Below are 27926 nucleotides of genomic sequence, written 5' to 3'. Positions count from 1 at the left end.
GTTTCCATCCTTTCCACGCAGCCGCAGTCAGCCGGCGCCACACTCAGGGGTTACAAGGTGGATACTGCGCGGGAGCGGCAGCGGCGGGCGGAGGTTAACCTTCGAATCCTAGCGCTTATTACCAATCTGAGAGTGCCGTTGGAGGCGCGCGAGGTGGCCCCACCTCCACCGTCAACCGAAGCCAATGGGAAAGCGAGGCGCTGCAGCGGCCTCTTCCCCAAGTGAAAGGCAAGAGGCGTTTTGCCTGGACATGTCCCAACTCCTGCCGGTAGGCTCGACCAATCATTGTGAGAATCGTCCTTGAGGGACGGTGGAAGGAACCAATCAGAGCGTCAGCGGTCGTGGGCGCCTCACTCTTTGCTTGTTTGGGTGGCGCGCGCGCGCGCGCGGACCCGAATCCTGTGAGTTCGGGGGCTCTTAACTACCGGTCTTGATTGGGCGCCATTTTGGATCCCCTCTATTGAGGGAGGCGAAGTGGCCATTAGGTTGGGAAAATCTGGGCGGGAACTATTCGGAGGTTTGCTTCCTGGGATTGCTGGCGCCCTTACTCTAATGGGTATAGGTCCGAGTGCCCTGGGCCTCGCTGTAGGATCTCGGGAAATCCGATGGTTTGGGTCACCCAGGGAATGGGGGGTCCGGGTGACAAGCGGCCCTGGGGGATGTGAGGACGGGAGGCCGTAATTTCCTTCGAGTCGCTCGTGGCCGAGACTCGGCCCAGGGAGAGGGTGTGGCCCAGGTGGGCGGGTGACGGACGGCCCTAGGTTCCACCCCCACCCTCCACCCTTCCACCCAGGTTCCCACCGAGTGAGGATAGGGGGTCAACTCCAGCACCTCAGAATTGGGGTTGCCCCTCCCCCTTTCTTTAAGAGGTGAAAGGGGATGTTCAGGATTGGTTTTAGTTCAAGCCCGTTGTTTTTTGGTTTTTTTTGTTTTTTTACAGATGAGGAAGTTTAAGACCCAGAGAACTTTAGTGACTTGATCAAGGTTACACAGGTTGTAAGTAGCAGTCAGAATCGAATTCCCTTGCCCCACCCGCCCCACCCCCTCCACGCGTCTCTCTTCCGTTACCTTGGCCTAGATCTCCTAAGGGCGGAATCCTTGGTGCGATAGGTTTTCCCAAATGCCCCATTGCTGCCCTGGCCACTCTCCCCACCCGTGCCCTGCTGTCTAGTGCTAGATTGATTATTCGATGTCTGATAGTGGTAGCGTGTTTTCCCCTCCCCTTTCCGCATCCCAGATAATGGAGGACACACAGTTGGTGGACTGGGAGGCTCAGGAGGAGGAGCCTGAGGATTCTAATAGCTCTCCGCCACGTTTCGGCCTGGAGCCTGTAGGGCGGCTGCACCTGTTCAGCACTGTTCGAGGACCTGAGAAAGGTCAGAGGGTATTGGGTACTAAGGGGGGCGGGGTGCAGACTTTGTTTTCATGATTGATAAAAGGCAAAAGAGAATGTGGGGCCTGTTCATGTGGCAGGGGAGATGGAGAGGGAAAATTTCTCCTGGTTTAATCTGATTCTTTGCAGGATAATTTATAACTAACCTTGATACATTTGGGGAATATTTCCTTTGGTGATGACTTAGGAGAATCAGGCTAAAATAAACAGGAGGAGGTAAACTAAAATAATGATCTGCAATGGCTTATGCTTTTCTGATGCTTCTGTCCCTTTTACCCCCCTACCCCATACATTGTGAATCCTATATCTTTCTTATAGAAAATCCTATAGATTTTCCTCTATTTTTTTCTTAAAGAGAATGAAAATGTATGATGAGGGAAGCCAAAGGAAAAAAAAGTCACTGAAGAGCAGGAATGGGGCAGATCTCTGGCTTTACAAGTAATACCTCATTGAATTTCTGCCCCCAGATTTCCTGCTGTACCCTGGGGAGAATGTGGTTGGCAGAATACCTGGCTGTACTGTGGCTCTGCCTTTTCCGTCCATCTCCAAACAGCATGCAATAATTGACATTCCAGCCCAAGGCAGGGCACCTATCCTTCGAGATTGTGGGAGCCTCAATCATACACGACTTCTGAGACCTCCCAAACTCCTAAGCCCTGGAGTGGGCCATCAGTTGAGGGACCAAGACTTGGTACTCTTTGCTGACCTGCCTTGCCAATATCACCGTCTGAGTGCCCCTCCACTTCCTGGCCCCCGGGGGGCTCTAAGTGTGGAAGAGACACCTAAGGTTCCAGGTATGGGGGGACCCCAATTCCAGGGGATCTTATTGGCTGAAGATTCAGAGGAGGAAGGTAAATTTTAGGTATCAGGAAGTGGTGGGTAGGGAGAAGAGCCTGGGAAATATGAAATTACAAAGTCCATTCTTCTCCCCAGATTCTCCTTTGGACGGGAGTGTCAAGGTACCTGTCACATACTCCCCGTCCGAAACTGTAGTACCAGAGAGGTGAGTACTATGGGGCCAGACAACTGAATTTTGTAAAGGGAAGAAGGAAGCTACAGGAGGGAGAACCAAGGGCATAGTAGCTAGTCCTTTAATAATAGTTATTTGAGGTGGGAAGGGAAGAGAACTAGGAACTAAAGTTTTGAGTGCCTGAGTCCTTTCTTGGGATCTGAATTCCAAGTTCTCTATCTTTTCTCTTTTCCCATCAGTGATGTGGAGGGAGCTTCACCAGGCACCAAGAACCCTGCACTGCCTCTTACTTTCATTCTGGATAGTGACACAGATGAAGAGGAAGATCCTCCCCCGAGAGAGCCCTCCTTAGCTACCAGGAGAGGCTCTACTATAGATAAAGAGTGGAGTAAGACTGGTGGAGAGAACCACCCCTTAGGTGTGAGAAAGGATAGTGATACAGATGTGGAAAGAAAAGAGGGCATCATGGCAGTTGTCTCTGAGGCACATCTGAAGGAGAACTTGCCCACTGACAGGGACAGTGATACAGATGTTGATGATGAGGGCAATCTCCAAAGGACTTCAGCTGTGGCACCTTTGGTAGATAGCGGTACAGACTTGAAAGAGGAAGGTCTCTCAGTGAGTCCAGCTAAACCACACTTGAAAATGTGCCAACCTGATAGGGGGGACAGTGATACAGATATAGAAGAGGACTCTATCCCAGCAGCGCCATCTGTAGTCTGTCTGGGAAAAGATCAGGTACCCATAGATGGGACAAACAGTACAGATATAAAAAAGGAGGGGGCCCCAACAGAACTCTCCACAGTACATCTTGAGAAGGACCAGCACCCCATTGGTGGAGATGGGGACAGTGATACAGATGTGGATGACAATGGATCTCTGACATATGTGAAGAAGAGCCAACTTCCAGCTGAAGAGGACAGTGGGGTAGAGTGGGCCCTAGCTGCGGATCAACCGGAAAGGACCACTAAGAAAGTTGAGACTCAGGGTAGGATACCTATAACAAAATTGGAGCAGCACCTATCTCCCTTCCCAAAGGTCAGCTCAGTAGGAGTGGTAGAAACAAGTACTCTAGAGAAGTCAGCCCAGGTACTTTTGGAAGGAACCCAGAATTATGTAGAAGGGAATAGTGGTCTAGATGTGGAAGGTAGTGAAGATTTTCAGAACAAAAATGATGGTGAGTTTTAGTGTCTCCTTCCCTCAATACCCAACATTCTATAGTAAACAATAAAGCAAAGTTGCATGGCCAGTCCTGAGTCTAATATCTTTTTCACCTCCTCTCCAGATACTTCAGACTTGGATTTACAAGATACTCAGTGTTTTGTAGGAGGAGTGAATCAGAACCATGGAGGTGAGACTCACTCTGGAATCAAATACCTGGGTTTCTAATGGGAATAAGAGCTCTGTTATACTGTCCCTAAGGGAGAATAAGACTTGGATTGAGCGTGCCCCAGGGTTGGGGGTAGGGCTGTTGAGGCAGAAGCCTAGATCCAGACTAGATATCAAGGCTGTCTTTCCTTGTACAATGAATAGTAAGTATGATTGAAAGAGGAAATGTCTTGTTCACCCTAGGATTGTCTACACTCAACTTCTAATCCCCATGTGTCTGGGCCTCCCTAAATCTGCAACCATTTCCCCACTCCATTTTGTCTCTTGTCTTACTCAACAATCTATAAAATCTGTTTGTATTTTGATTCTGTAATACCTCTTGGTATGTTTCTCTCCCTTGACTCCCCCCTTCATCATCCAGATGAGCCGTGGGAAATCTTGGCTACACAGCCATTCTGCTTGGAACCATCAGAGGCATCGGAAACTGAGCCCATCAACTCTTACACTGCAGCTCATGGAACTTGTGCCTCCCTACCTAAGACAGCCTCAGACCTACAACCTGGTAGCCCAGAAAAAACAGAGCCCTCGACAAGTCAAGACACAGAGAATCCAAACACAGAAATCCAGGGACAAACTGTGGAGAGTAACATGGAGAAACAGGTGATAGAAAGAGAGACGTCTAGAGTAACACCAGAGAGAAAAACGGAAAAAGGGACTTTTAAGAGAAAGACGGCAAATAAGGCAAAGAGATCCAAGAGAAAAAGAGTGGGTCCAGTGGTACAAACAGAGATACCAGAAAGAGATCGGAGATGTGCAGCAAGTAGAGGTGTGCAGAATGTTAAGACAGAGAAAGACTTCAAAGGCTGTGGAGAAACAAAGGTACCAGATAAGGAAATGGAGAGGCAAACCCCTGAGAAAGATGTTGAGAGACACCCACCAGAAAGAAAAACCAGGAGTGTGGTGGTAGAAGTGAAGGTACCCAGAGAAATGCTGGAAAGAAAGGCAGAAAGACAGATATCAGAAGATTATGACCAGAAGGTCCAGAATCCAGCTCCAGTACCAAAATCTAAAGTTGAGGAAGGGGACCTACAGGAATTAGCCTCAAACCCCCAAATCCTCAGTGATAACAGATATCAGAGAGGTGAGTGACAGAGGAAATCTTTATTTCAGCCCTGGAAAGTTCCCAAGAATCCAGCCAAACTTATTTTCTCTTCTTGTCTAGGCCTCAATGATAGCAAAATTTTGCCTCTTGAGGAAGTGCCTGTGGTAAGAACTATTCCTCTTTTCCCCCTATGTCTGCTTTTTTATATGCCACTCTTTTCTGCAAAATCTTTTATTCTGTCCCATCCTGAGTTCCTGATGCTGATACTCTGCACAGCCCTTTCCCTCATGCCAAACTACTTTTCACTGTCATTTTGGAAATTCACATTCTTCTACCATCTTCTGTTCTGTCCCATTATCTAATTTCCAGTTAGCTGTCTCATTTTCACAGTGTCGTTATTTATAGCTCTCTGTCTAAATCTGTCTTAGTAAATCAGGGACTTTCTTCCTACTTTTATTTCTTTCTTTGCCTTTCCTCATTCTCTGTACTACTTCTTTTTTGTAGAGCCTTTTCCTGAACACTGGGGGTGGGACACAGGAAGGTCCAGAATAAGGAATGGATAAAGCATTAAATGGTTTCTACATGCTAAGCTAGGGCTATAAATAAAAAATACAGGTCCTGCTCTCAAGGAACTTCCATTCTGTTGGGAGAGATAGCATATATGGAAGGTTTCAGGTGCAAATCAGATGGAAAGATCCCATGATCCTCAGGGTACAGAGGCAAAAAGGCAAAAAAAAAGCAAAGTCTCTTCTTTAATGTCATTTTCACTGATAAAATATTGATTTCTAACATCAAACAATTTGACACCAGACTGGAAGCATTGCTGTTCCTGAGGCTCTTGAGTTCAAAATTCTGGGCTGTCTCCATCTAGAGTCTGAGAGTAGATGACAGTCAAAGTAGTGGTAGTAGTTTGATTTGCCTAGCACATGCTGCCTCCAGCTCCCTCAAGGGGTATGTTGTTGCTTCAGCTAAGCTAGCTTGCCTGTCCTGTGGGTGCTGGTAGTTTGTAGATGGAAGCAAGGTCTAGCCTTGTCCACTGAAGTTGACTTCCCAGACAGTGACTGTGAGGGCTGAACCATGAACTAGACCAATGATTTGGGGGGTGCTGCCACACAGATGGTCAGTAATTGTTTCTAATAGTAATGAGGGAGGTGGGGCCCTTCTGTATAAGAATTTTTGATCTCTTTGAAGAATTGATAGTTTGATGGGGAAAGGAATACAAAGGAGCAAATGCAAATATAGTGTAAACTTGAATAAATTTTGTATTTCCTTTGATCACTATCCAATTTATCTGCAGGATGACCAGGATTCCTCAGATATACCTCTCGTAGAATCCAAAGTTCAAGTTCCTGTAGCCCCAGCCCCTTCTTCAACTCCCAGAGTCACCCGAAGCCAAAATCGGAGAACATCAAAACCACTCCATTCTTCTTCCTCTCCAGCTTCCCGGGAATCACCTATCTTGGGGACAAGACGAAGCAGGAGACAGGGGATTCTCCTGGGCCCAAATATTGAGCCTGTCCTCTCTCAGGATTCTAGAGACAAATCAGAGTCTTCTTTTCAGAGCCAAACACAGAAGCCTTTCAGTCCCCTCTCTTCACCAACTGCCCCCATGACCCCTGAGCTCCACCCTCCCATCCCTAAAGAATTGCCTGTAGTCTCTGAACCCCGCCTTCCAACTCGTCCAAGCCGGAAACGGGGTACCACCAGAACTTGTGAGTCTACCACAGTGGTACCAGTGCTCCCTGAGCACCCACCTTCCATTCCAACAGAGAGATCTGAAACCCCTGTGCCCCCACCCAGGGCTCTCCGAAGTCAGAGAGCAAGATTGGAAGAAACTTCTGGGTCACTCACAGCCACCCCAGAGCCCTCCTCTCCTCTGACACCTGAGGCACCTGCCCCTAGGAGCAGGAGTCAGAGGGTAGGAGCAGTAGGTATGCCTGTCTCCACCCCAGAGGCCCAGCCTAAGCTCGAAGGCCGAAAGAGGCCTGCAGCTACCAAGGAATCATCCCCTTGCCCCAAGCAACCCCGAAGAGGTAGGTCCCAGAGACAAGAATCCAGCAAGGAAGAGGAAGTTAAGAAGCCAGTGGAAGTTGAGGTAAGGAAGCAGGATACTAATCAGATGAGCTCAGGTGGGTAAGGCCACTAAGAACTCATTGGGATCTCTCTTACCCCCAGACTACAGTGAAGACCCCTGTGGGGGTTGTAGAACTAGTAGCTCAAGCAAAGGAGGACGTCAAGGGAACGCCTAGCCGGAGCTCACGACGAGCTAGACTCTGTCGGGAAACAAGAGCTCCCAAGGTATGGAGAGGAATTAGAAGGAAAGGCATAGGATTTTGGAAAGTGGTAGGATCCTTTAGAAAGGTAGAAGATATAGGACCTTAAAAGGAGTCAGTAAGGAGATATAGGCTTGCTGGGTTTCATTGAATGTTGACTTCTCCTTCCTGCAGGTGCTCTTCACAGGTGTGGTGGATGCACAAGGAGAGCAGGCTGTGCTGGCACTGGGTGGAAGTCTGGCCAGTTCGGTGGCAGAAGCCTCACACTTGGTGACAGATCGAGTTAGACGTACAGTCAAATTCCTATGCGCTCTGGGCCGGGGGATACCCATTCTGTCTCTGGAATGGTTACACCAGGTGAAAGAGTAGGAGGGATCTGGAACGGTAAAATACAAATGACCAAAGATAAAATTACTGACAGAAATTTATGTACACAGAGATATAAATTGAAAGAAAAAATGGGAAGGAGATATGGTTCTAGGAAGATAAATGGGATAAAGGCTAATGGGTAGATGGGCAGAAGAGTCCTGGAGAAGAGTTGGACTGACTCCTGCTGTCTGCCTCCAGTCCCGAAAGGCTGGCAGATTCCTGCCACCTGATGAATTTGTGGTGAATGATCCTGAACAGGAGAAGAATTTTGGATTCAGCCTTCGAGAGTCACTGAGCCGTGCTCAGGAGAGGGGCCTGCTAGAGGTGAGTGGGACCCTAGTCACATACTTTCCCCATGGGTATGTTCCATCTCCCACCCCACCACTTTCCCCTAAAGTTTTTCCTCAGTTCTCTCTAGAGATCTCTTTCCCTCCCTACCCAAACCTCAGCTGGTCTCTTTTTCCCTCAGGGCTATGAGATCTATGTGACTCCTGGAGTGCAGCCTCCACCCCCCCAAATGGGAGAGATCATCACATGCTCTGGGGGTACTGCACTTTCTAGCATGCCTCGGGTCTATAAGGTATGAATTGAAACTAGGGAGGTAGTGGCTTGCAATAGGAAAGCCAAGAGGATGTTAGTAAGGGGAGGCAAATAGAGCTGGAGGGGGTCAAAGGGACTGGGGAAGGGAAGATATGGTGAGAGAATGTAGGCAGAAGTTTTATACTGGTTATAACATGCACTTCTATTCTGAATCAGTTTTCCCCTCTTGTTCTTCTCTCCTCATCTCTGTCCTTAGTCCCAGAGACTAGTGATTTCCTGTCCTCAGGACCTGTCAAGATGTGCTGCTGCTGCCCGAGCTAAGCTGCCCCTCCTTTCAGCAGAGTTCCTGCTCACTGGCGTGCTGAGGCAGGAAGCCCAGGTGGAAGCATTCCTCCTCTCCATCTCAGACTCTTTACCTTCTTAATGCCTTCAGTCCTTCTCCTTACCCCCACCGTGCTGCCCACACCGTTTAATGTACATAAAATAAACCATTTAGAAGAAAAATATGTTTCATGAAAGACTGGTATGATATAAAGAACTTTTGAGATGGGAGATGTGACACAAGGGCTTATGAAGGCCCAATGTGAGAACCTTTTCAGAAGACCTGGAGAAATACGCAGAACCTAACAAGATTTGAGGGAATATGGGTGCCTAACTAAAGTACTATTAAGTTTCACTTTAGAACGCTGCTTACGTCTAAGCTCTAGTCTCTCATTAAACCGTACCGAATTACTTCAGCCCAAAAAACTCGAATTACTATCACTAGCTTGGGGCTGTGGGCGTGACCAGAGGCGGGCAGGCTAGTGTAGCGGGAATTTGCTGGCTCCTCCCCTGTCCCTGGTTCTGCTCGCCCGGCCATGGCCCCTGCGCTGCTTTTGGTCTCTGTGGCCTTAGCCTCTTTCGTTCTGGCCTTTGGCACTGGAGTAGAGTTTGTGTGCTTCACATCTTTGCAACCATTGCTCGGGGGCACTCCGAAGTTGGGACCAGGTAAGTGGTGCTGGAGCTGAAGCCTCGGAGGAGGGTGCGGCAGTAGAGAAGGGGGTGGAGCGGAAAGAAGGAAGTATAAAGGGAGGGAGGGGAGTCAGACGGAAAGGAAGGGAGGTGGGTAGAAAATTGATAGAAGAACTGAGTTTAATTCTGGGGAGTTTCTGGAGGGGAAGATGCATACTTGGATGGGAAATTTATGTGGGGAAGAATGCTTTGGAGTGAGAAAAAGGATTAAAAAGTAAAAGTAGGCAAGTAGTGTAGGAGCAGGGTGTGATAACTAACACAGCTTTTAAGTTACGAACTAAATTGATCTTGTGAGACAGAAGGTTCAGTCTAGATGGTTTGCCCCTGTATGGTCACAAAGCTAGTAAGCATCAGAGGCATAATTTGAACTCAAGTCTCTCCTAACTCCTAGGTTTGACTTCTTTTTCCTCACAGGTGGAGCAGAAGTGAATAGGTTTGGGTTGGGGTTTTTCAAGCCTCTGGGCACTAACAACCTCTTGATCTAAAAGACTTCTCAGAAACTCCCAAATCCTCTTCTCAGTCAACTTCTTTCTGAAAGGTTCAGCCAGCATCACTTAAAACTCCTTTTCTATATATTAGCCCTAAGGGAATTGCTGGAGATGGGAAGTAAAGCCACATCATGGGGAATGGAGAGTAATAGGGGCATGGTCTAGACAGGTTCTCTGAGTGACATCAGGAATTAGGGGACATGGCCTGAGATTCAAAGGAGATATTTAGAATAACGGTGATCTTTCCCTGTCCTTTTGATATCCTGTCTCCCCCCATCCTAAGATTCTCGACAGGAATGGCTGACTGCCCTACAGGACCCTGGCATCTTGGCAGCTCTAGCCCAGGACCTGGGACTGGTGCTGTTATTCATGGGGCAGCACAGTCTTATGGCAACAGAGCCTGTGAAGACATGGATGGCCCAGCGCTTTGGGGTCCTACAGAGGTCACTCTATGTGGCCTGCACTGCCCTGGCCCTGCAGGTATGGGGACTAGACAGCTAGGTCCCCAAGAGAAGTAGGGTCTGGGGAAAGGAAAGCCTGGGGATGAGGGTGCCAGATGCCTGGGTTCCTGAGTAAACTGAGAATTAACAGAGAATGAGCTGGAAGCATTCAAACCTCTGCACATTCTAATCACTAAACTCTCTAACTGCAGCTCCCACTACTTCCCTACTGTAGACTGAGTAGGCCCATTGTTTCCCAAACATACCCCCTTCTTTTTTCCTCCCCATTCCCCCCTGCTTGGAATGCCTACCACCTCCTCTCTTTTCCAAAACCTGCATATGCCTTTAAGGCCTGATCTTCATCTCCTAGTTCCTCAAAGAAGTCTTTACCAATGACCATAGTTTTATTGTTGATCTCCTCCCTCTTTTGAGGTCCTTTTTCTAATATGACATATTGCCATAGACCTTTATCACATATGATATATATATGCCTGATAATTATATGTTGCTTTATTATTTATCTCTAGATACATATTGTAACCAAATTGTAAGCTCCTCTAGGGCAGTGATCATACATCTTATAAATATGCTAAAACATTTATTCTCTCCTGTGTGCTTCCACACTGTGCCAGTGATATTCCTAGAGTACAGGACTAGCCTGCTCAATAAATTTCAGTGGTTCCCTACTACCTCTAGGATCAAATATGAAATTCCCTGTTTAGCATTTAGAGCCCCTGCTCAGTCTGGTTCCAACTTACCTTTCCAACTCTTATTTTACATTGTTGTCCTTCATATGCTTATGTCTGTCTAGCCTGGCCTTCTCTCTCTGTCTTTCTTTTACTCCCAATCCCCCCCACCCCACCCCCCCCCACACACAAAATTCTGCCTCCCATCTCTGGACTTCTGCACAAACTTTCCCCTCCCACCTACCCCCACCCCATGCTTCCTCCCCTATGCCTCCTAGAATCTTTTTTTTCCTTTGAAGCTCAGCTCAAGCACATCTCCTACATGAGACCTTTCCTGAGCCCCTTGTATTTATTTTATATGTACTTCTCACTCCTATAGAATAGGAGTCTCATGGACGAGACTTTCATTGTTGCCTGTGCCTGGCATGTAGTAGGCCCTTAATAAATGCTGTTGATTGATTGCAAGGTCTGAGATCCAGATAGGATTTTAGAGTAGCAGTGAGAGATATCTACCCCCCACTTCTGAGGCTTAAGAAAAATAAATAAAGCATGATCTAATACTTGCTTGTAATTCCGTCACCTAACATGGCATCCTACATATAGTGGACATCAAAAAACATTTGTGTTTGTTAATAAGGGTTTGAAAACCAGTCTTGGAGCACCCTGCATGAATTATTAGAAGTAAAAGCCATCAGGGAGCTAGAGATGTGTGTGTGTGTGTGTGTGTGTGTATTGTGGCATTGTGGGAGGTGAGGGGGGAGCCTCCCCTCAACATATTAAATGATTACATCTCCAAGGGGAGTTGAATCTAGCTATCCCCTATCTGTTTCTTTCAGGTGATAATGCGTTATTGGGAGCCAGTGCCAGAGGGCCCAGTTCTCTGGGAAGCACAGTCAGAGCCCTGGGTGACCTGGGTACCCCTTCTCTGCTTCGTGATGCACATCATAGCGTGGCTTCTCATTTTTAGTATCCTCTTGGTTTTTGACTATCCTGAACTCATGGGCCTCAAACAGGTAATTTCCAGTTCCTGGGCCTCTAACCTTTGGACATCATTCTTTATCTCTTCTAAGACTTGAATCACCTTCAATCTCCCCATCCCTAACCAATCTTCACAAGTTTTTGCTCCACCCTCACCTCGGTCTACCAGTTACCTTTCTTTCCCCCCCACCATGGAGCCATGATCTCATACTCCTCCCCCAGAATCTAGAAATGGTAGCTCCCATGGATTTGTAGGAGAGTCAAGAGCCAAGAGTTAGGCTCAAAGGGGAGACCTTAGTCCCAAGGATTGAAGGAGGATTAGATTTATATCCTTGGAGAAATGGAAGAGGTAACCTTGGAAGATGAGCAGAGACAGCCTTTTATAAGGAATTGAGGGAGTAGAATTAGAGGCAAAGGGATATAATGATTCAATTTCTGATCTAATGTCCTTCCATCCCTCTCCCATAGGTATATTACCATGTGCTGGGGCTGGGGGAGCCATTGGCTCTGAAGTCCCCTAGGGCACTGAGACTCTTTGAGCACTTGAGACATCCTGTGTGTGTGGAGCTCCTGACAGTGCTGTGGGCTGTGCCCCGACTGGGCCTTGACAGAATCCTCTTGGCTGCACTGCTCACCCTCTACCTGGGCCTGGCACATGGGCTAGACCAGCAAGACTTGCGCTACCTCCGTGCCCAGCTTCAAAGAAAGCTTCAGTTACTTGCTGGGCCCCAAGATGTAGATGCTGAGTGAAAGTGAAATCTAGTCCCTAGGATGAAACTATTGTCCCTAGACTCTAAAGCCCTGACTCCCCATTCAAAGTTCTGTTCCCTGAAATCTAAGAGTTATCCTAGAGAATCTGTCTTCTGGATTCCAAGTTCCACTCCAGAATCTGAGGTTTCCACACCTACTCTAACTTGAGAGGCCACCCCTTGAAGCTTGGGGCTGTATGCTTCTAGGTCCTTTGATGCCTCCCCCCCACCCCCAAACTCTGTCTCTCTTGAATTCCCAGCTCTACCTCCTAGACTCCAAGTTTCTCTCCCTGTGAACTTCAGCAGGGTTCTCTAGATATGGTATACAGCTAGCTCCTTGACTTGGAGCCCATACTCAAATTCTAGATTTAGTATCCCTTAATCCAGGATCCCACTCCCCTACCTAAGGACCCCTCAATGCAATCTAGAAAGAGAGATGAGGTACTGAAGGAGGAATGAGGATTTTGGGCTTGTCCCCAACTAGAGACCTCTTTCTGCCTATTTTCCTCTCCAAATCCTAGGGGAAGAGGTTGGCCCTGATCAGTCTACTATCACTGATCCCCAGCCCCATTCTCAGGGACCCCTCCTTTTCCTTTATATCTTCACCTACCCCAGAACAGAATTGTTTTCCAGCCTCCAGACTGAAGTACCTTTCCTTAGTTCTCTATCCCCCATTGTCCAGCCTTTCCCTCAGCGTCCTTGAGGTTCCTTTTAAAATTTCTCCCTCACCACTTAGGCTCTATGTCCTTGAAGCAAATGTTGGGAGGACGGGGAAAGAACCTCTTCACTCCCCACCTCAGTGCCTTCATGTTTCCCAAAGAACATGTAAGAAGCTGGCCAATAAATCCAAATATTATGTCTTCTTTACGTGCCTCTTAAGGTCACAAGTGTTTATCTCTGGTCTGGACAGTTAGCTGGTTCCGGATCCTTAGAGAATGGAAGGGAGAATTGAAACAGGGAGGGGCAGAGTAGAGTGATAGGCCTAAGACCAACTGTCTCAGCAGCTACAAAGTAGGGGGTGGGGATGACGGGTGGAAAGAAAGCAAATGCTTGCAGTAACTACAGCTACTGTTCCCTCCAGTGGCCACTATGCTTCGGCCATTCCTCAAGGTCCTGCCTTCTATCATTTTGAGGATGCCCCAGTCTCCCACCTTCAGGAAGGGGGCATAGTTACTTCTTCCGCTAGCAATCCCGCCTGCCAACACCTGGATGATCTCAGGGTTGAGTAGACCGCTGATTTGAAAGGTGGAAGCCCAGTCCCTAACCAAATCAAAGCCAAGCATGCAGGAGTCTCCACCCATCCCGCCGACTTTGATCTTAGACCCGCTCCACCCCTACCCCCAATCACTTTCAGTCCCCACTCCCAACCCGGCAGTCTTGACCAGCGACCCTACAAAAATAAAGCTCTGGGAGCTAAGAAGGGAGGAGGGCGGGAGATGGGCTGGGCAGGACGGCTCCCAGCAGCTGCTGCTTCCTCCCTGGGCCCCCCTAGGGGCCTGAGTCACGGGCCACCGCCCTGGACCGGGGCTTTGGGAGGGGGAAAGAGGAGGGAGGAAAGATTGGGGGTGGGGGGTGGAGAGTCCCGGGAGAAGTTGAGTGCAAAGGACACCTGGGTCCCGCAGGGCAGAACGGCCGAAGGAGAGTGAGGCAGCTGGAGGTTGAGGATCAGGATACTTGGGTCCCAGAGAGGAATGAGAGCGGTGAGCTTGGGGGTTGCGCGTCTGGGAGTGCTTTCCAGAGAAGAGCCAGCTAGGGGGTCCTGGGGGCGGGAGGCCCCGCCCCTTGAAGCCAGTTCCGCCTCTCGCCCCCTTCTCTCTCCCCATTGTCCTCAGACAAAGCGGTCGCCGCCCCCAGCCCGGCCCCCCTTGGTTTGGGTCTATCTCTCCTCCTCCTTCCCTCCTTCCTCCCTCCCTCCCTCCCATCTCCAACTCTGCCTCGCTCCCTTTCTTTCTCTTCCTTCTCTCCCTCTCCAGACGCTTTCTCGACCTCGAACCCCCTCCCTCCCCCGTGGGACCCTGCCAGTACGTGAGTTGGGAGGGGGGGTTCAGACTCCGAGGATAGATGTCCCCACCCTCATCACCTTCGGCCGCCACCCTTTTCCCCTCCACTCTTTCTTCTGCCTGGGAGATTTTCTTTGTGTAGCGAGTAGGAGTAGAGTGCGAGAGAGGCTAGGGACCGCAACATCTCGCTCCCAGGGTCAGAGTGACAGGGGACTCTGGAGGGCGACGGGGGAGGACACCTAGGTGCCTAACTGAGGTGAAGAGGGCTGGACAGACCAGAGCTGGTTATCTGGGTCCCCGGACTGGGAGGAGGGCTATGGGCGAGGGGGAGGAGTGGACATCTGGGTTCTGAGAAGGGGTTGGGTGCTCGGCCGCCTGGTTTCCAAAAGTCCCCGGGTACTGTCTTTTCCCAGACCCGCCCCAAGAGGCGGGGTGCGTAGGCCCGGTGGGGGGAGGAGGGGGTGGCCCGGGACTGGAGGGGCGTGGCTGGTGAGAGGTTGGAGGGGAAGCTAGAGTCCGCTAGGGCCCACGCTGTGACTGGCAGGTCTGCTGCACAGTTCCCTCCTCCCCTCTCTCCTTATCCCCTTCTTACCCTTTCCCCTATCCCTTTGGTGCACCCTTACCTCTCCCCTTTTCCGTGTCCATCCTCCCTCCCCCCAACACCATGGCTTCGCTTTTTCACCCCCCACGTCAGGAGTTCCCCTAACCTCCACATCTCCCCCTTTAGCCACCCACTTGGTTCCTTCCCCTGGTTCTTCTCCAAACTGTCTTCTCTTCTTTTTTCTCTTCTCTCATCTAAAATATTCTGTCATCCTCCACCATACCCCAATATTCTATCTTGCTTTTTTCTCCCTTTCTCCCTCCCAGCTTTCTTCCCCTCCATTGTATCACTCAGTCTCTTCCCTCCCCCTACTTTTCTTCTGTTCAGTTCCTCAGTATTTCTTCTGATTCTCCCTTTCTTTTCATTCTTTTCTAGCAGTTCTCTTCCCTTTCCTAGTCTTCCTGTCTTTCCCTCTTTCCAGGGGATTCTCTCTTCCTTTCTTCTACTTTGTCTTCCCACACAAACTCTCCGCCACATTTCCTCTCCCTCTGCCCCACCAGTACTTTCATTCTCCAGTTCTCTTACTTCTTTCTTCTCCCTGACGTTGCTCCATCTCCTCCCCTCCAGTTCTCTTGCCCCACTGGGACCATGGCTACTGTCCCAGATTGGAAGTTACAACTACTAGCCAGGCGAAGACAAGAAGAGGCTGCTGTTCGAGGCCGGGAGCAGGCTGAGAAGGATCGACTGGCCCAGATGCCAGCTTGGAAACGGGGACTATTGGAGCGACGCCGTGCCAAGCTAGGAGTGCCAGTGGGGGAACCAGGTCCTGGGAATGAGGCTACAGATGCAGCACCTCCTGAACTCGATGAGCCTGTGGTCCTTCTAGAGGCCATTGGACCTGTCCACCAGAATCGCTTCATCCGCCAAGAACGCCAAGAGCTAAAGCAGCAGCAGCAGCAAGGTGTGGAAGAGCAGCTCACTGATCGGAGGCCACCTGAGGGTCGAGGACACATTTCAGGGAGAGGGGAAGCCCGAGAGCAGAGACCCAGCATGGCAGAGGCTCAGGAACAGAGTCTGGTGGGAAAAGAGTCAAGAGAGCAGAGGCTGAGCCTGGGGGAGTCTGGAGATAGGAAGCTGGGGGTAGCAGAAGTTCCAGAGCAAAGCCTTAGGCCTGCAGAGGCCTTGGAATGGAGATTGAGCCCAAGGGAGACTGAGGAGAGGAGCTCCAGCCTTTCAGAGTCACGGAAATGGAAGAAAAGCCCTGGGGAAGCTCGAAAACGAAATGTGAATCCAGCAGAACCTCAAGAACAGACCTCTGGGGCATCTGAAATGGGAGAATGTAGACTGAGCTCAGGAGACCGTGGAGAGCGTGGAGAACTGAGGCTGGGGATGACAGAGATACACAAATGGAGGATGAATTCCAGAGAAGTCTTGGAACAGAGTCCAGAGCCGTTGGAGGCTCGAGAATGGAGGATCAACCCAGGAGAAGAAAGCAAAGGGAGATCAGGGGAATCGGGGACAGAACAGAGACTAATGCAGAGGAAATCCAGGGAGAACTCAGGACTTTTAGAGACACAAAGATGTAGGTTAAGTCCTGGTGAGTTTCGAGAACGAAGCCCAGGGGTAATGGAGGCAGCAGAAATGAGGTTGAATTCAGGAGAGGATGTAGAGAAGAGTTCTAGACAGTTAGAAGTAAGGAAATGGAGACTGAACTCTGGGAAGGCTCGAGAATGGAGCCCTGGGAGATCGGAGGCTGAAGGGCAGAAGACAGCACCTTCAGACTCTGGAGATCAGAAGTTGCTGTTGCCTACACTGAAGGCCGAAGAAGGGAGGATAGGGGCTGCTGTAGAGGAAGCTGGGGATGGAGGCAGGATGGTGAGCTCCCTTAGAAGCCACTACTCTGTAACCTCCCCCTCACCACCTGAGGAAGTTGGGGCCGGAGGCTCAGGGCTGCAGGAAGAGGAAGCAGCAGAACCTCAGCCCCCACCACCACCTTCAGTATCTCCCCTACCCCCTGCCCCACCAACTCCTCAGCCCCCAGGGGACCCGCTGATGAGTCGCCTGTTCTATGGAGTGAAACCTGGGCCTGGGGTAGGGGCCCCACGCCGCAGTGGACACACCTTCACAGTTAACCCCAGGCGCTCTGGGCCCCCTGCAGCCCCTGCCCCTCCTGAACCCCAGCTCCCTGGCCCTGGAAAGAAGCGGTACCCCACTGCTGAGGAGATACTGGTGCTTGGGGGCTACCTCCGTCTAAGCCGAAGCTGCCTCGCCAAGGGGTCCCCTGAGAGACACCATAAACAGGTAGGGAAGTCTAGCCTGGCCCTTTTTTAGCTCCCATTCACCAACTCTCTCTGGGCCCCTTACTTTGTGTCTTTTTCCCTATGTCCTCTCTCCTTACATTTCACTGTCTCGCCCCACTTCCTCTTTTAACCCCCTTTTCCAGTCATCTTTCCCCAGGGAAAAATGCTCTCTCATGGTCTCGATTAGTCTGTCTCTGTCTCTGGGTGTGTCTCTTTTTCTCTCCCTTCCCTTAGGCACTGAATTCTTCCTGCCCTCTTTTCCTCTGGCAGAGTTTGTATGGGCATCTGCTCATTTCTCCCCATTCAAGGGAAAGAGAGGAATTTGCTGACCCCACCAGACAGGAAAAGGTGGGCTAAATTAAACCTTTAATCCAGATGGGAAACAGTAGGAGAAAATTACATTTTAGGGAAAGAATATACTAGAAAGAAGTTTGGGGGATAATTTTCCCAGAAATGGGAAATTAGTAGCCTAGAAGAGAAGGGAGACTGAATGATGCCTTGATTGATGTCTTCTTACTCCTGGAGAGGAAAGTAGAAGAACAGAAAGAGAACAGTGACAGCAGAGGAAACAGAATGTTTCAGAGAAGGCCCTTGAACCCTAAATCTGCCCCCTGGTGAGGTAGACACAGAGGCTGCTTGAAGCCGATGACCCTGGGGCTGTACATGCCATCTGTGTCCCAGCTACAGACAGTAGTTGTCTTTTCTCTTGAGGACAAGAAGAGCCTTCTCCAAAATACTCCCCTTACTCTCCCCTCCCTCTTTCCCTGGGATTTCCCTTTCTTCCCCAGATCTGGCTCAATAGCTGGTTTTCCTCTCTGTGGCTTTCCACTCTGGCCTCTCCCTCCCTCTAGGGTGGAAAATATCAGAAGTAAGCCAAAGAGTGAAGCTGAGTAGGCAGGGGTTGGGGAGTGGAGACTGGTTGGAGGATGCTATTGTCATCAGTAGAGAGTTTGGGGAGACCTGCCCTCCCTTTCCCACCCTCTTTCACTGCAGGGCATGCCCTGGGGTAAAGGGTAAAAATAGTTTGACTCCAGCAGAAGAGATTTCAGTAAAGACTTTCAGAGAGTAGAAAAAACTAGGTCAAAATTGGAGGAGTAGGGTCAGCTAAAGTATCTCTTTCCTTCTTGGCAAGAGTCATCCCTCCGTTCTACCCCTTCTCTTCCTCCCCATCCCCTCCAACATGGAAGGTCACTTCCTCAACCCAGACCAACTAATTTCTGTCCTAAGAGACAGCCACAGAATCATAGAATGTTAAAGCTGAAAAGCAGTTTAGAAAACATCTGATACAAGTAAATACCTCTAGGATAAGAACTGTTCTAGAGTCAGCGATTTCTACCAGTTTTTTTTTAAATTTCTGTCAGTTTTGGAAGTCTTTCCTAGTATCATGATCTCTTCTGCTATAGCCTTTGTTTTTTCTTGTTATAATCTCACATTTATATATTGCTCTTAGATTTATAAACTCCTTTCTCCACAACACTATGAGGTAATAAAACATTATTCGCATTTAACAGATTTAAAGATTTAAAAATCTGAAACTTAAAAAGGTTAAATGACTTGCCCAAGATTACATAGTTACCAAGTGGGAAAACAGTCTCTCAGTGGCAATGGGAAATGTCCCTTTGGAAACAGGAAGATCATCCAATTGGGTTCAATCTCAGGACCACTTCATTCCATAGATCATCTTTCTGTGTAGCTGAATGCATCTCCAACACCACTATCCCCTTAGGAAGTCCAATCTCAGTTCTTCTGACTATGAAGGTCCTATCTTTGGATGTTGAGCTAGGAGATAGTTTGGGGGATGAACTCTTTGGGTCTTAAAAGGGGAGGAAATGCTCTGCTAAGTGGAAGAAATAACTTCACATAAAGTTTTCAAGGTGATGTTATGAAGAAACCTCACCTGCCAAGATTTTGAGGGTGGGAATAAGAGTAGGGAGTTGGAGTCTTGGCAAGGAATAGTAACCGTGATGAAGAAAGGGACTGCTGTCCTCACAACCTTGGGCGTATTAGAGACTAAGGAAAACCTCAGGGAGAAAGATCTGAGACTCAACTAGAAGTGGTACCTCTCTACTGATTGGGATGTTTCTTTACAGAAATCCTTTATCCTATTGTAGCTAACATTGTTCCAGCTTAGAGATAGGTGGTGTTAGGGAAAGCTAACATTTTATGCAGAGCTTTACAATCCACAGAGTTTTTCCCTCACAGCAATCACGAGAGGTAGATGGTCCAAGTCCAAGTTTAGAGATAAGTAAACTGAGGTTCAGAGAGCCTGTACCATTAAGTGATTTGCCCACAGTCAGAGAGTAAATGACCCAAAACTGGAACCCAGATTTTATAAGTCCATATCTAGTGCTCTTTCTACTAGATTTCCACAGCTGATTGGAACATCAGAGCCTGGGTTCTTGAGGGGAACTAGCAAGTGGATGGGAGGGGCAAAAAAGCTGATAGAGGTAGTGGGGAGGACACATGCCTAGGTCCTAGTGTAGGGGAGCAGTGAATATATCATCCAAACAGGAAGGCTAGGGCGGGAACCGGAAGTCTAGTGGGGCCAAGTGTGGTGGGGGTGTATGGACGTGGGGGGCTGGGCTGCATGCCCAGGCCCTGCTCTGTGCTACTCAGGATGTGGTGAGAGAAGAAGGAAGCAGGGTCTAGGAGGAGTGGGGGGAAGGGAGAAAGAAGCTTTCTTACAAAGGGTGGGACTCAGTCATATAGCTCCTTAGCCCTCTTGTTCTCTGGATCCTGTCCTTTTCCCCACAGAAGATCCTGCTATCTTCATGGACTGAATAATCTTGTGTCCATCTCCCACCCCCACCCTCCATAGTGATTAAAGGATGGACTCCAACCTCCAAGTATTCCCCATCCCATTGCTTTCCCTTAACGACTCCCACTGACCTCCACTTGATTCTAACAAATTCATCCTCCCCATTATCCAGATATAAATCTCAGCCTCAACAATCCAGTCCATTCTTAGGGATTGTTGAAACCCCATCTCCTCTTCCCAGAGCACCCTTGGCTGAGTGAAGAGGCCCCGCCTATACCCTCACCAGGCCCCCTTGTGACCTTATATAGCTGGTGGGAGAGGAGAGAGTGAGTCACCCCCAGAGCCACAGCGCATTCCTGAGCAGCCCAGTCAGAGAAGATGAGGGCTGGGGGAAAACTAACTCAAGAAGGGAAATGTTATGAATTTTGGATAAATAAAAGGATGTTCTACTTCACAAAGAGGATAACAAATTTGCATGCAGAATGCCTAACCCTAGAGATGATATAGTCAGAAAATATAAATGGATTTAAATAGAGTCTGGACAACCTTTTGATGGACAGATCCATAATTGTCTATCAAAAGAAGCTGGAATAATACTTATGGTTTGCCTTGGGGGAAAGAGGGCAATGACTGTGGCCTCCAACAGCGTGGCCCTCGAGGCCTCTTCTGACAACCAAATATTTGGCCATTAGACATCTCATGGGCATGATTTACACAGGATCTGATTCCCCTCTTTTGCATGTGAGGAAACTGAAGCCCAGGGAAAGGAAGTGACTTGCCCAAGGTCACAAAAGTAGTAAGTAGCTGAGTCTGAATTTGGACCCAGGTCCTCTGACTTCTAGTCCAGTGCTCTTCCAAATTCCCCTCATCGTCAGCCCCTAATGTGTAGTCCCTGACAATATTCCTCTTTCTAGGCCCCACTGTTCTCAAGAATACCTAAGATATCTAAGTTGCCAGGCTTCACTATTTTTCCCAAATTGATTCCTTGGGAAGACTAGAGATGGTTCTTGGAGTTTTCCCCTGTTTTGCCCCCTTAATCTCTATGGCCTTCAGCATTAATCCCTTCCTCTCCCTTGCTCTGAGCTTCTTATGGGGGAGGGGGGTGGTAGAGTTGGGAAGCTCAGCTTTTAATAACTGGGATTTAGTCTGCACATGTGCTGATTTGTTCACTGAGGTTTTCTATCTTTGGGTCTGCTCTTCTGCCCATTCTGGTCGTCTAAACTTCGTCCTTCACCTCCCACTTGTAGGCTCTCCAGTCTGGTGTTCTCTGACCCCTTTGTTAGTCACTCTTGGAGTGACCTAAGGTTATATTGGCTTGCTTTTTAATCTTTGCCCCTTTATGTTTAGGGAAGGTCTTTCTCTCCCTCCTATCCTTTTCTCAAAACCCAGGATGTCTTACCTCTCCTCAACCTGTCTTTGATCCTGCCCTCTTTACCTAGGAAAGTAGAGCCAGATACCTGACTCCCTTAGGTCCTTTAGCTTGTAGGGAGAACCCTTACAGGCTTGTGGAACAAGTGACTTTGGCCCTAGGTTCATATGTTTAGTACTGGAAGGGACCTCAAGGGCCATCTAGTTCAGCTCCTTCATTTTGTAGATAAGGAAAGTGAGGTCTAGAGAACTTGAGCAACATACCCAAGGTTATAACAGATTGTAAGTGGAAGAACTAGAATGCCTAGACTCCAAATTCAGAATTTATAACACAATACCATAGTGGCCCCCAATGTGTTTGAAAAGGGCCTGGACACCAAAAGAAGGGGAAATATGGAACTGGAAGGTCAAAGACCAAGGTTCTTCCTGGAAAGAAGAAAGACACATGGTTGTGTTAGGGGGTAGAGGTGAAGAGAAAGAAATTTGATGTGGAGAGGTCCAGGTCCAGTCCATTAAATCCATCATCTGTCCAATGCTGTCCTCTCCCATATCCCCCCTGTTGATTTATTTATGTTGGGTCTCCTGGCTTTACTTTCTTTTCTCCCTTTCCTTCTGCCTTCTTAGCTCAAAATTTCTTTTAATGAGTCAGCCCTGGAAACCACCTATCAGTACCCTTCTGAAAGTTCTGTGCTGGAGGAGTTGGGCCCTGAGCCAGAGGCCCCCAGTGCTCCTGGTCACTCCCCATCCCTGCCAGATGAAGAGGAGGATGAGGAGGAGTTGCTGCTACTACAAAGGGAACTTCGGGGAGGACTTCAGACCAAGGCCCTGATAGTAGGTAAGTTGCCCCTACCTGGTGATGATTGTGAAGCTTGTCTAGGCTGCCATCTGGTGCCTATTGTGAGAAAGGCTTCTTAGAATCGAAGGGGATTTTAGGTGGGAGAAATTGGGAGGAAGAGTGACACCTGGAGCCCTTATACAAACCTAGCATTTTTAGAGCTAGGCTGGGACCTAGAAGTAGAAAGTAACAGAGTGGGGAAAGCTCCCGGAAGACAAGGACAGTTTTAGCAATTGCCTAGGGTTCTTAACCCAGGATCTATAAACAGATTTCAGACTTTGAACCTGGATGAGAAAAAAAAATCACATCTTTATTTTTCCTATCCTCTTAATGGTATTTAGTGTCAACAAGACCAGAACTGGCCTCTAACCTGGTGGGTGACTGGAGCAGAAACAGACAGAGCAGGCTAGAGACACAAACAGAAATGTCATTTATTTCAGAGTGAGGAAAATGACACATGCATATGGAAACCTTCCCTCCTAAGAAAGAAGGCTTAGCATGCTAGACTAAAGACAGGTCTTGTACACATCCTGGGCTGGACCATGACATAATCATTTTTAGCTCTTGAATTACTATTCTCCGGAACCCTGTGGGAACAGTATTATCTCAAGTTTTGGGGACTGTGCCTACCCTGCGGGGCACAGAAACAGAATTCTGTGGCAGGAACAGTAGTATAATACCTGTCAGTGACAAAGAATAGGAACTGCGAATGTATGATCGATGACCCTGGGAAATGGGGGGAGCTAAAAGCTAAAACACCTAATGCTGTTCCACAGTACATTTTGCCAGAGGGTGAGATCATTCCAGGGGGCAAAGGATTATTTTTATGCCAAACTCAGGGCACAGCCTGCTTGCTGCGTCATAGTTCTGAAAGGCAGGTATCTCCAAAATATTTTGACATTAGCATTTTCTTCAGTTATGAATGTTGTTAACATTATGATGACAAGAGGTCCAAATGAAAATGAGGTCCGTCTGTCTGTAGTAAATCAATCGAGAAACATTATTAAAGCATCTACTATGATGATACAAAAAATGCTAAGAACCTTTGTCTAGTACAGTGATTAGCACATAGTAGGTACCTTGATAAATGTTTGTTGACTGATAGAGGCATAGAATGTCAGAGCTGAAAAAGAATTCAGAGGTCATTTTAATGCAAGTCTTTTGTTTTGTGACTTATCCATAGTTACACAACTAGTTAGTAGCAAAGTCAAGATTAGAACTTGGCTCTCTTGCTTTCCATTTCAATGATCTCCCTCCTCCCCAAAGTGGCTAAGAGGTTGGTGGGAGAGGGGGTAGGCCAGAACAAAAAAATCCTTCTATTTTTGCTTATTCTTGTTTCACACAGATGAGTCCTGCCGCCGGTGACCTTTCCAACTGGGAAGGCAGAACTCCTTCCCACTCCTGAGTGTTGAAGATCAATCTTCCATCCTTCCTAGAAGCTGCTGTGCTGACAGACCCCATAAAATGAGCTGTCAGGAAGGAGAAATCCCATGGACTTCCTTCACCTCACCTTCTTTGTGCTGTGTCGGGAGAGGGGAAGGGGGAAGAACCCATCTGACCTCTAATTCATGATCTTAGGTTCAGACTGTTGTACAATGTGTTCTAGACATTTTCAGCGAAAGGAGAGAGCCTTTGGCTCTCTGGGAGTCAAAGAATCCAAATCCCCTAAGGAAGGGGGCAAAGCCTACTGAGTCATGAGAAGGTAGAATTTTCCTTCCTTCTGAATAGCACTCTATCCATTGCTAACCCCACCGTGCCAACACCCCACCCTGCCCCAAGGTTGGTAAGTGCAGGCCACTCTGCCTTGAGAAGTTCTGCCCTCATTCCTTCTGTTTGTTTACAGGTGCATCCATCCCCTCTGGGGGTTAAAGATGTACTTTTTTTCTGCCTGGGTCTCCACCCACTTATGTTTACAGCTTCCACTTTGCCAAGTCTCACTCAGCCAAAGTTCCAGGTTTACAGATCACACCTGCCATGGTTATGTTACCACAACTCAACCAGTGGGCGGTCCTCTCACTTGCCTTCTACTGTTTGGAGCTTGGCTTTCTTCTTGAATGTCTAGCCTCCCTAACCCTGCCTTGTTCAGTATTATTTGGGTCTTCCAAAAGGAGGAGGGGTGACCTCAATCTTTCCCTCCCTTGTAGCAGTTAATTCTTATGTTTCTTCCAGTGACCCAGAATTAAACTGAAGGGAACACAGGAGGGTCCTAATGAGGTCCTACCTTACATCTCCTTGTCTATGGCCTTTTTTTCCTTCTTTAATTTTCTGTAATAAAATGGAGGCCTCTCTGGCTACATCTTTAATTCTTCCAATGAGAAGTCTATGGGGTGGGAAGCATGAATTTGACCAGATTTTCATGCTCTAGGGGAAGGGAAGGGCATTCCCTGTTCTAGGGAACAGATTGAACTCTCTTTAGCTTTGTTGGTTGTAAGCAGAAGAAGAGACTTCAGTGCAGGGGGAACAGCTTTGGGGGAAAAAAAAATCAAGTGAGAAGAGCTGAAAAGATGGAGAAGTGGACCTGATACCCTCACAAATAGCTAAGAAAATCTCCCTCCTTAGGGTGTGTAGCCCATAGAAGGGAGGTAGGGAGTTCTATTGTAGCTGGCTCCAAAAGGAATTCATTGTAGGCCCGGTAGGGCCCTTAGAGTTCATCTAGTCCAATTATCTTCATTTTATGAACAAAGAAATTCAGTCAACAAACATATATTAAGCACCTACTTGTGTGCCAGGTACTGTGCTGAGCACTGGTGATACAAAGAAAGTCAAAAACCAGTTCCTGCTCTCAAGGAAAGATTTAATAAGATCCAAAGACAACATGTAAACAACTATGCACAAACAATACAGATACAGGATAAATGGAAGATAGTCAGCTGAAGGAAGGCACTAGAATTAAGGAGGATTGGAAAAGGCTTCTCAGAGAAGGGGGAATTTTTTCTGGATCTTGAAGGAAACCAGGATGACCAGGAGACAGAGATGAGAGAAAGAATGCCAGGAGTTCAGGCAGCTCTTGAAAATGCCCAGAATCAAGAGATGGGTTCCATCCAAAGTATTGCTGGATTGCAGAGTAAGGTATAAAAAGACCAGAAAGGCAGGAGAAGGCCGGAAGATTAAGGGCTTTGTAGACCAAAGAATTTCATATTTGATCCTAGAGGTAATAGGGAACCATTGGAGTTTGTTGAGTGAAAGAAAAGGGTTATCTGGTCAGATGTGTGCATTAAGGAAGATCAGTTTGACAGTTGAGTAGAGGATGGATTGGAGTGGGGAGAGACGCGGCAGGGAGACTAATCAGGAGGTTACTTCAATATTTCAGGTGTGAGGTGATAAGGCAAGATAGTGGCAGTGTCAGAATAGAGAACAAGATGACGGATAGTTCGATTTTTACAAAAAGGAGAAAGAACAGAATTTGGTGACAGATTGGATGGGGAGGGCAGTGAGAGTGAGGAGTTAAGGATGATACATAGGCTACAAGCCCTGAGTAGTTAGAGGATTGCAGTGGACAATAATAGGAAAGATAGGAAGAGAAGAGGTCTTGGAGGGAAAAATAATGAGTTTGGTTTTGGATATGTTGAATTTAAGATGTCTGCAGAACATCCATCTGAAGACAGGAGATTAGAGGCCAGGAGAGAGGTGAGGAGCTAGGTAAGTAGATCTAAGAGTCATCAATTGAGAGGTAATTGAATCCTTGGAATCACTAAGTGAAATAGTATAAAGGGAAAGGAGAAGAGGGCACACTTTAGGGACACCCAAGGCTAATGGGCATCACTCAAATGAATGAATAAAACATTTATTAAGAACTTGCTGTGTGCAAAGTACTGTGCTAAGCACTGGGGGATATACATAGAAAAGTAAGACAGTCCCTACTCTTAACCAAGGAGCTCACATTATAATAGAGATAACATATTGGAAAGGTTTCATGATCTTCAGGGTGCAGAGGCAAAGCAGATTATGTCCTTTCCACTGATAAAATCATTGGTTTCTGATAATGAACCATTTTACAGTGTCAAGGGCTTTGGTAGCAAGAATCCTGGGTCTTCCAGGACTACATTGGGTCCAGTTAGCTGTGGCTGTAACGCCTGTAAGAGCAGTTGTCAGGCTGCATCTACACAGGGTTTGCTTCCTAGGACGATGACTGAAGGCACTGAGGTTGGAAGCATTGCTATTCCCAAGACTCAGGTTCAGGATCATGACCTGTGCCCATAGGTTCCGAAAGGAGATAGTGGTCAAGGTTGTAATGATAATCTGACTTGCCAGACACATGCTGCCTTCTGGCTCTCTCTCTAGGTATCTTGTGTGTGGCAGTTGGTTGGCAGTTTCTGGGGATGGCTGGCTCTTTCACCAGAGGAGTTACCTCTCTAGATGATGACTGTAATGGCCAGGCCTGAAACAGGACCAGTGATCTAAGACCTGTTGCCACTTCTAGGGCCCATCTGACTATTGGTGGCAGTTGGATAGGAAGGTGGGCTTCTTCTCCACAATGATTCCTCCCCTCAATGAATCCAGAAAAGTAAGCTAAGAAGAAGCATTCACACTGGGAGAAGAACCAGGAAAGAATATTGTCATAAAAACTTAAAGAGGAAAGAGTATTTTTTTTTAAGAGAGTGATCTATAGTGTCAAAGGCTGCAAAGAGATCAAGAAATATGAGGACTGAGAAAAGGTCACTATATTTGGCAATTAGGACATCATTGGTAGTTTTGGTTAAATGATGAAGATGGGAGCTAAACTATACAGTTAAGACAGGAAAGAAGGTAGAGGCACCCATTGTAGACAACCTCAAGGAGGGTAGCCACAAAAAAGGGGGGAAAGATGAAGGACAATTATGAGGATAGATGGATCAAATGAGGATGGGGTTAACAAGGACACGTTGTTAGGAAGTAGGGAAGCAGCTAGTAGGTAAAAAGTGACTAAAGATTAACAACATGGGCAGCTAGGTGACCTAGTGAGTACAGCACTGGCTCTGGAGTCAGGAAGACCTGAGTTCAAATCCAGCCTCAGACACTTGACACACTTACTGGCTGTGTAACTTTGGGCAACTCATGTAACCTCAATTGCTTGGACACCCCCCCCACCCCCACCCCCACTCCCCCCCAAAAAATAACAAGAGAATAGGGAAGATAGTCTGCAAGAGAAGAGAATGTTCTTGTATGTTGCAATTTGCCATGGCAAGAAGTACTATCTGTGAGACAGAGGTGAAGGATCATTCTATCCGAATGATCTTAGGAGAACGAGCTCTCCATGAACAGTCTCAATTTTTTCAATGAAATATGAGTTAATGTTCTCAGTTGAATGAATAAGGGAGGGAGTCACAGGAATTTTGAGGAGGGATGAAAAGGTTTGGGAAAGCTATTGAAGCTGAAGTCCTGAGAAGCTGTAACTTCCCCAAGGTTATGTGCAGATAGAAAGCAACAGTATCAACTTCATGAGCTGGAATATCAGAAACTACTGTTTCCATTATTTCAAATATTCAGGCACACACTGCTACCCAAGCAATCAGTTGTGCAAGATATAATGTTTGTAGCTCTAATCTCTTTTAAGACCTTACAGTCTGGTCTCTAATTGAGAGATTTCCCCTCTACCAGTGGACAAGGCAGTTGACATAATAGTGAGTGTCTCGGTGATTTTCCAGTTCTCGGGCATCTCTATATATCTTCCACAAATGCCCACTGTACTATTCCCAAAGCCCTGATATTGAGAAAATCCCATCCTTCCTTCAAACTTCATCCAGGAGGCGCTTCCCCCAGCACAGAGAGAGCAGGCAGTCACTTAACCCTTCCACCTCTCCCCAGATCCTGGTTCCC

General features: G+C 47.8%; 3 protein-coding genes across 24 annotated transcripts; all 3 read left to right on the top strand.

The window, feature by feature from the left end:
- The first annotated feature begins 45 nt into the window (after positions 1-45).
- MDC1 (mediator of DNA damage checkpoint 1) lies at positions 46-8480 on the top strand. 19 transcript variants are annotated; one of them, XM_072641566.1, is made up of 15 exons: positions 46-401; positions 941-996; positions 1238-1376; positions 1861-2244; positions 2327-2396; positions 2603-3351; positions 3649-3714; positions 4114-4833; positions 4915-4958; positions 6092-6889; positions 6970-7092; positions 7242-7424; positions 7635-7760; positions 7906-8016; positions 8233-8480. In XM_072641566.1, the coding sequence occupies exons 3-15, from the start codon at positions 1241-1243 to the stop codon at positions 8398-8400; spliced, it is 3678 nt and encodes a 1225-aa protein (XP_072497667.1). In that variant the 5' UTR covers positions 46-401; positions 941-996; positions 1238-1240; the 3' UTR covers positions 8401-8480. The 19 variants fall into 19 exon arrangements, with proteins under 19 accessions (XP_072497667.1, XP_072497664.1, XP_072497661.1 ...); XM_072641563.1 differs by having other exon boundaries at positions 220-401; positions 1861-2187; positions 2603-3540; XM_072641560.1 differs by having other exon boundaries at positions 238-401; positions 941-993; positions 2603-3540.
- A 49-nt stretch (positions 8481-8529) lies between these two features.
- NRM (nurim) lies at positions 8530-13195 on the top strand. The gene is made up of 4 exons (XM_072641639.1): positions 8530-8963; positions 9759-9955; positions 11438-11614; positions 12048-13195. The coding sequence occupies exons 1-4, from the start codon at positions 8834-8836 to the stop codon at positions 12327-12329; spliced, it is 786 nt and encodes a 261-aa protein (XP_072497740.1). The 5' UTR covers positions 8530-8833; the 3' UTR covers positions 12330-13195.
- A 741-nt stretch (positions 13196-13936) lies between these two features.
- On the top strand, positions 13937-24433 carry PPP1R18 (protein phosphatase 1 regulatory subunit 18). Of its 4 annotated transcripts, none has more exons than XM_072641580.1 (4): positions 13937-14028; positions 15497-17170; positions 21920-22130; positions 23476-24433. In XM_072641580.1, exons 1-4 carry the CDS (start codon positions 14020-14022, stop codon positions 23493-23495), a joined length of 1914 nt encoding a protein of 637 aa, XP_072497681.1. In that variant the 5' UTR covers positions 13937-14019; the 3' UTR covers positions 23496-24433. The 4 variants fall into 4 exon arrangements, with proteins under 4 accessions (XP_072497681.1, XP_072497682.1, XP_072497683.1 ...); XM_072641581.1 differs by lacking the exon at positions 13937-14028 and adding an exon at positions 14268-14349; XM_072641582.1 differs by lacking the exon at positions 13937-14028 and adding an exon at positions 14334-14353.
- Positions 24434-27926: the final 3493 nt, after the last annotated feature.

This window comes from Notamacropus eugenii, chromosome 2 (genome assembly GCF_028372415.1).
Source record: "Notamacropus eugenii isolate mMacEug1 chromosome 2, mMacEug1.pri_v2, whole genome shotgun sequence".
Classification (NCBI taxonomy): Eukaryota; Metazoa; Chordata; class Mammalia; order Diprotodontia; family Macropodidae; genus Notamacropus; species Notamacropus eugenii.
This window is presented reverse-complemented; position numbering and strand designations above follow the sequence as displayed.